This window comes from Gallinula chloropus (assembly GCF_964237585.1).
Source record: "Gallinula chloropus genome assembly, chromosome: 2".
Lineage (NCBI taxonomy): Eukaryota > Metazoa > Chordata > Aves > Gruiformes > Rallidae > Gallinula > Gallinula chloropus.
This window is the reverse complement of record NC_140086.1, coordinates 126,576,202-126,581,914: the sequence shown is the minus strand read 5'-3', so window position 1 is coordinate 126,581,914 and position 5,713 is coordinate 126,576,202. Positions and strand designations below refer to the sequence as shown.

Genomic DNA, 5,713 nt, shown 5'->3' with positions numbered 1-5,713 from the left:
AGCTTTTAAAGATGGGCGATTAAAGACAATTCTGTTTTCTTTAAGGCTCAAAAATATTCACATCTACCACGGGCCCAAGCAAAACGCGTTGCCGGTTCAGCCATGTACCCTGCCTGACACGGCGTCAGCCCCGTTGGTGCTGCCTCACCTTCACTGAGGTTCCCTCCTCCTCCTCCCTGTCCCTCCACCACCGGCTGTCCCTTCAGGGGGGGCACCGACCCGCCCCCGCCCCACAACGCCCTCCTCACAGCCCGGGACCGGCCCTTTCCCGCTCGGCCGGCCGCTGCGGCCGCTCCCCTTCCCCGCGCCGCGGGAGCCGGGCAGGTGAGCCGGAGCCTCCCCGGTCCCGGGGCCGGCCGGGTCGTCGCCCCGCCCACGGGGGCGAGCCGCAGGGCTGGCCGTCACCTGCCGCCGTGCAGCACTACACAGCCGTCGCTGCCTGCCGCCCGGCTGCCTCTTTCCTCCTTCTCTACCGCGGCGATGGAGCCGTAGCGGCGTGCGGAGGGAGAAGGAGAGCGCTCCCGCAGCCCGCAGGTCAGTGCGCCTCCCGCACCTGTTGCGCAGGGAGCCGGCGGGGGCAGGGAGGGAAGGAAGGGGGAGGGCGGGAGAGGCGCCCCATCGCAGGAGCCCACAGGAGCGGTGCGTGGGCTCCCGGCCCCGTCCCGCTGAGAAGCAGCAGCCCCAAGGTACCGGGCCGCGGGGTCCGCTTCTGCGGCTGGGGGATGGCGAGCGCAGGGAGCGGGTCCCGAGGCTCGGCACCGGGGCTTTCTTTGCCTTTAACTCTGCCAGCCGCGCACGGGAAGGCGGGATGGCGCTTCAGAGCCCGTCACCGGGGCTCGGCGTGAAATCCTCCCCCCGCGCCCACCTGTCTGCCTGTGCGAGACCTGTCCCTCCCTGCTCGGCAGCTCCCGGGGCGCAGGACAGACCTCCCCACAGAAGCGCTGCTCGCCTTGGGGGGCTGTCCGAGGGAAGAGGGGTCCCCGCCGCCTCCAGCTGCACCCGGTGCCGGCCCGAGCGGCGGAGGGGCCCCGGCGTGCCGGCTGCCAGCCCGCCCTCGCTCTCTTCCTCCCCCGCAGGAGCCCGAGATGGCGGAGAGCGCCGCGGCCACCGCCGCCCCCCGCGCCGGCGTGAAGGGCAGCTCGGCGGGGCCTTGGTGGAAGTCGCTGACCAGCAAGAAGAAGCACAAGGAAACGGCGGCCGCCCCGCCGCCCCCCGCAGCCGCCAGCGAAGCTCCCGCCGCTCCCCAAAGCCCCGGCGGCCGGGAGGAGCCGACGTCCCCCTTCGGCACCGGCGAGGCCGCGGGGGCGGTCGGCGGCAACCGCCGGAGCCTCCGCGTCTCCCACTCGGGTCGCTTCAAGGAGAGGCGGAAGGTGCGGACCTCGCTACTGGCAGACAGCCCCGAGGTCTTCGATGGCGGCGGCGCGCCGGACCACGCCGCCCAAGGAGGCGAGTAGCCCAGGAGGGCTTCGCCCCCGGAGCCGCAGGGCTGGAGGAGCCGCCACTGTGCAGGTGGCTCGAGGACTGGCAGGACAGGTGGCCGTAGCCTGTGGCTGATCCACAGCTGGGGGTGGCCTTGCTTGGCTCCGTGGGCAACATGGAGGTGCGTGTGTTGGCAGCAGCCTCCCCAGCCCTTGGCTGGACACCGTGGCGAGCCCAGCACCTCCACCAGACGAGTGAGTGGCGTGCTGTGTTACATGAACGCTGCCAAGACTGAACCCCCAGATGACGGGACGATATGATTGTCTTAACAAAATAACACCAATAAATGCCCCACTCGCTCTCTGTGCCGCGGTGAGTGGACTCAAAGGTGCTATCCCAGGACCGACGCTGGGCTCTCTGTACCTTCCTCCCCCCAGCCCTTGCCAGAGCCAACGCGCTGACTTCTCAGGCCTGTGACCCAGCTCCTCTCGGCTCGCCGGCCGAGGAGGCGCTTTGCTGCTCTCATCTCACGCGCTGCCTTATTATCAAAGGAAGGGGGGAACAAAGTGCTCTTATCTAATTTCAGGGCCGAGGACCTCCAGCAGTGCCGTATGTGTTCCTGCCCTTCTGTAAGCAGGCACGCCGTGAACCCATCCTCCTTCCCCCGCTGGGGTCAAAAGAGAGTGGCAGGCATCTGCTTGTGTCCCACACCACAAGGCATTTAAATATGCAAAAGGAGGGACTGTGCTGGTTTTCTCCCTCCTTTACTGCACAGTGATAAGCAGGTGTTGCAGAGGCTGGTCACCTGTAGTTCTGCTGCAGAGTGGGGCCAGTTGTTGTCTAGCAATTCGTGCTGTTTACCCAGGGAACACATGATGTTTGCATAATTGGTTATAACAGGCATAATGAAGCTCCGATGAAGAAATTGTGAGATAAAATGTAAATACTCTTTTTTTTTTGGAGATGAGAGCAGGGTTATATCCCTAATGTGAACAGGCGTGGGCACCACTGGAAGTATTCCTTATGTGTCTGAAGCTTGTGAAGCAAGGTTAAAAGATTCCCAGGATTTCTTTTGATAGTGAGATAATGTGCTTTAACTCAGGCAGGCATCTGCTCCCTCTGACAGCTCCTGGATTTTTGGACAAAGTAAACTCTAAGCCAGATTTGTACTGGTGTTGTGCCTTACAGAGCAAACTCAGCTAAAAACAGCCGGCAATTACACATTTCTAGGTAGTAGGTGATGTAGCAATAGCTGATGTATTTATTTTAAATGCATTCACAATATACTTTATTAAAATGGTTTAAATGGGCTTTTTTCCAAATGTGAGATACTGCATAGTGGCAGGGACTGAAAGTTATTTCCTGCAGTGTTGTGCAGTTATCATTTTGTTCGGTTGTAACTAAGGATTTAAGGTCAATTAAAAATAAGAAGGAAATGAGCTGAGAGCTGAGTTCGCAGTGAAAATATGGATTAAACCAGTCAGTGACAATCACTGAAATAATGCAGTAGATGCTGGGCAAGTGCCCCATGGTTCAATGTGTGTAATAATATATACCAAACTTCAAAAGCCCCTGTGCGATAAGCTCAGACAACCTATCTGGTTTTGGTTTACTGGTCCTTGCTCAGCTACTCCTTCAGACTCTGCAACCCAAGGACAAAGGGACTGTAGCATCGGATCTGTTTTCATAAAAGCTTTTTTCCACCTGATGTGTGGACATAGGCCTTTTTATTTCATTTAGTAAAAGTACAAGATACTGGGTTTTAGCTGCCTTTTTATGTTCCTCACCACATGCCAATCAAGCGAAGAGCTGGGGGGGGAGGGGTGGTCATGAGGGGAGCACCTCCTCCGAGGTGCTTTTCTTATGTGGAGCCTCTTCGTTCAAGAAGAAGCAATTGGAGCAAACTCAGCCTCAGACTCAGGGGTGTGAGAGGGAAGGAGGAAAGTTTAAAAGCTGGAGGGACCAATGAAGAACTGTACTAGAGTTAGCCCCGGGGGAAAGGAGGCAGAAGGGGTTGGCTTTTCTGCCAGGGTTGTTATACTTCCTTTGGAAGGCAACACATTTGTATTTAGCTCTGGAAAAAAACCCAACAAAAACAACCCAAAACCCTGCCTGTATTCATGTATTCTAGGGCCCAGAGAGCCTTTTTTGTATGTGTGTGTCCAAAATGGAAGAACAAGTAAGCAGGTGTTGCACCAGTGTGCTCCTTAGGCCTATGTCTGGTGTAGTGTCAGCTCTTCCATGACCTCACGCCTATCCAGAGTCCCAAGTATGCAGATGAGTGTTTTATACCTCTCACTTCTGTGTGAAAATACAGTTTTCCTCTCTTCTCTACCTCTTTCTGCAATGAACCTCTATTTGCTCTTTGGAAACGTGTTGGGTTATTGATTGCAAGTCTTTACCTAGGCACAAGACACCTACTAATTCGGGTTTTATTTGAGAAGAAGCCTGGCACGCTGTTCAGGTGGCTGCTGTTAGGAGTCAGCATCAATGCTGGTTAATATGTGACAAAATATTAGCCAGGCCTTAATCCTTGCGTGTGGTACTTTCAGCTTAGAAATTTGGTCAGAATACAAAGTCAATAAATGCACATAAAATTACTCACTGGCAGCTATCCTCCATCTTTATCCTGACCTTGAGCTGTGGGAAGGAGACGTAATTCTATCTCCCTGCTCAGTCAAATCCTTGCTTCAATGAATTTGATAGCAGCCACTGAAAAACTAGATCCATGAGAAAAACGGGCCGGCTGCCTGGTCTCACTTTCCCCGCCCCCTGTGCAGGGGCCACAGTATCTTTAGGTTAGTGCTGACCTGGGTACCACAGTGAGGATTTAGAGGCCCTGTAGGCTGTAACCAGCTGGACAGTCATCTTTTTTCTCAGGCTGAGCATCAGAAAAAGCTTTAAGCAATCTAGTATGTAAAGGAATTAAACCGGTACAGGAAAGGGCTGTGTTTTATGGACCATCTGAGAATTTTTTTTTTTTTAACACTTCAAGTGGAGAAAATTTGACCTTTTGTATTGGAGAATAATTGCTCAGTTGTAACAACAGTGCATTTCTGTGCATTGAATTATTAAAAGGCTGTCAGCACTCTTAATGTACGTGTTTTCCTCATCTCCTTCAGAAAGATCACAGAATCACAGAATGGTCTCGGTTGGAAGGGACCCCAAGGATCACAGAGTTCCAACCCCATTGCCATAGGCAGGGCTACCAGCCTCCAGGCATGATCTAGATAAGGTTGCCCAGGGCCTCATCCAACCTGGCCTTGAACACCTCCAGGGACGGGGCATCCACCACTACCATGGGCAGCCTGTGCCAGCACCTTACCACTCTCTCTGTAAAGAACTTCCCCCTAATATCTAATCTAAACCTTCCCTCCTTCAGCTTTAATCCAGTCCCCCTTGTCCTGCCATTATCTACCCTTTTAAAAAGTTGATTCCCTTCCTCATGCATCAGAACCTAGGTTTAGGAAACGGGGTGGCTGAGAAAGCGGTTGCTGTTTGTTTTTAAAAGCAAACAGGGGTTCACTGACAAAATAAATGGAAATAAGCAGATGAGGTTTCACTTCAGCTATGTCAGTCATAGTGCAATTTTCTTAATATTATTCCGAATACAAATAAGGATTGAAGGTTTGGGGGGAAAAATTAGTAAATAGAGTGAACTTTTCAAATAAACTTGCAAAGTATATGCCTGCTTATTCTTGCTCTTGTCAAAACTAAAAATAAATCTCTGGGTAGCTGCCTGGTGAATCATTCCCTGCTATTGTAGGCTGCTCAGCCTGGACTTCAACAAAGATTATAGGGAGCACCTGCAGAAAATGACCCTAAATTGGAAACGCTGGAACAAATGCCTTAAAAGCCTCCAGACTTTTAACCTCAGATCTTATGTCAGGGTATGACTTAAAGTGAACTGAAAGAATGGAGAAGGGACTTTACTGGCTTTTGTTTTGCTTTGTTTTTCTGTCTTCGCTGTAGTGTAACCAGTGATAATTTTGTATTTGAAATACCAAGTCTCTTGTCCATACAGGGGCTAAAATCTGAAGGACAGAACTGGCCTGGCCAGTGCAGCTGGATGCTTCATGTTAAAGCACATAACGTTTAATTTAACTTACTCTGACATCTGAAAGAAAAGCTGTTCCAAGTGCAGGTACAAACTGGAAGCTCGTTTTACTGCCTTTTGGGGGATCCTGCCTGGTGGGGCAAAAGGAAGAAACCTAAACCTGGTATTTCCCAAGATGTGTTTTAAAAGCTGGGGTGAGAGAGGGTTGGTTATACAATGATATTTGAGACCATATCA

At 52.7% G+C, this 5,713-nt stretch overlaps 1 protein-coding gene across 1 annotated transcript; it reads left to right on the top strand.

Moving 5' to 3' along the window:
* Positions 1-446: 446 nt before the first annotated feature.
* On the top strand, positions 447-2,863 carry PRR15 (proline rich 15). The gene is made up of 2 exons (XM_084279878.1): positions 447-534; positions 1,077-2,863. Exon 2 carries the CDS (start codon positions 1,086-1,088, stop codon positions 1,452-1,454), a length of 369 nt encoding a protein of 122 aa, XP_084136004.1. The 5' UTR covers positions 447-534; positions 1,077-1,085; the 3' UTR covers positions 1,455-2,863.
* The last annotated feature ends 2,850 nt before the right edge of the window (positions 2,864-5,713 follow it).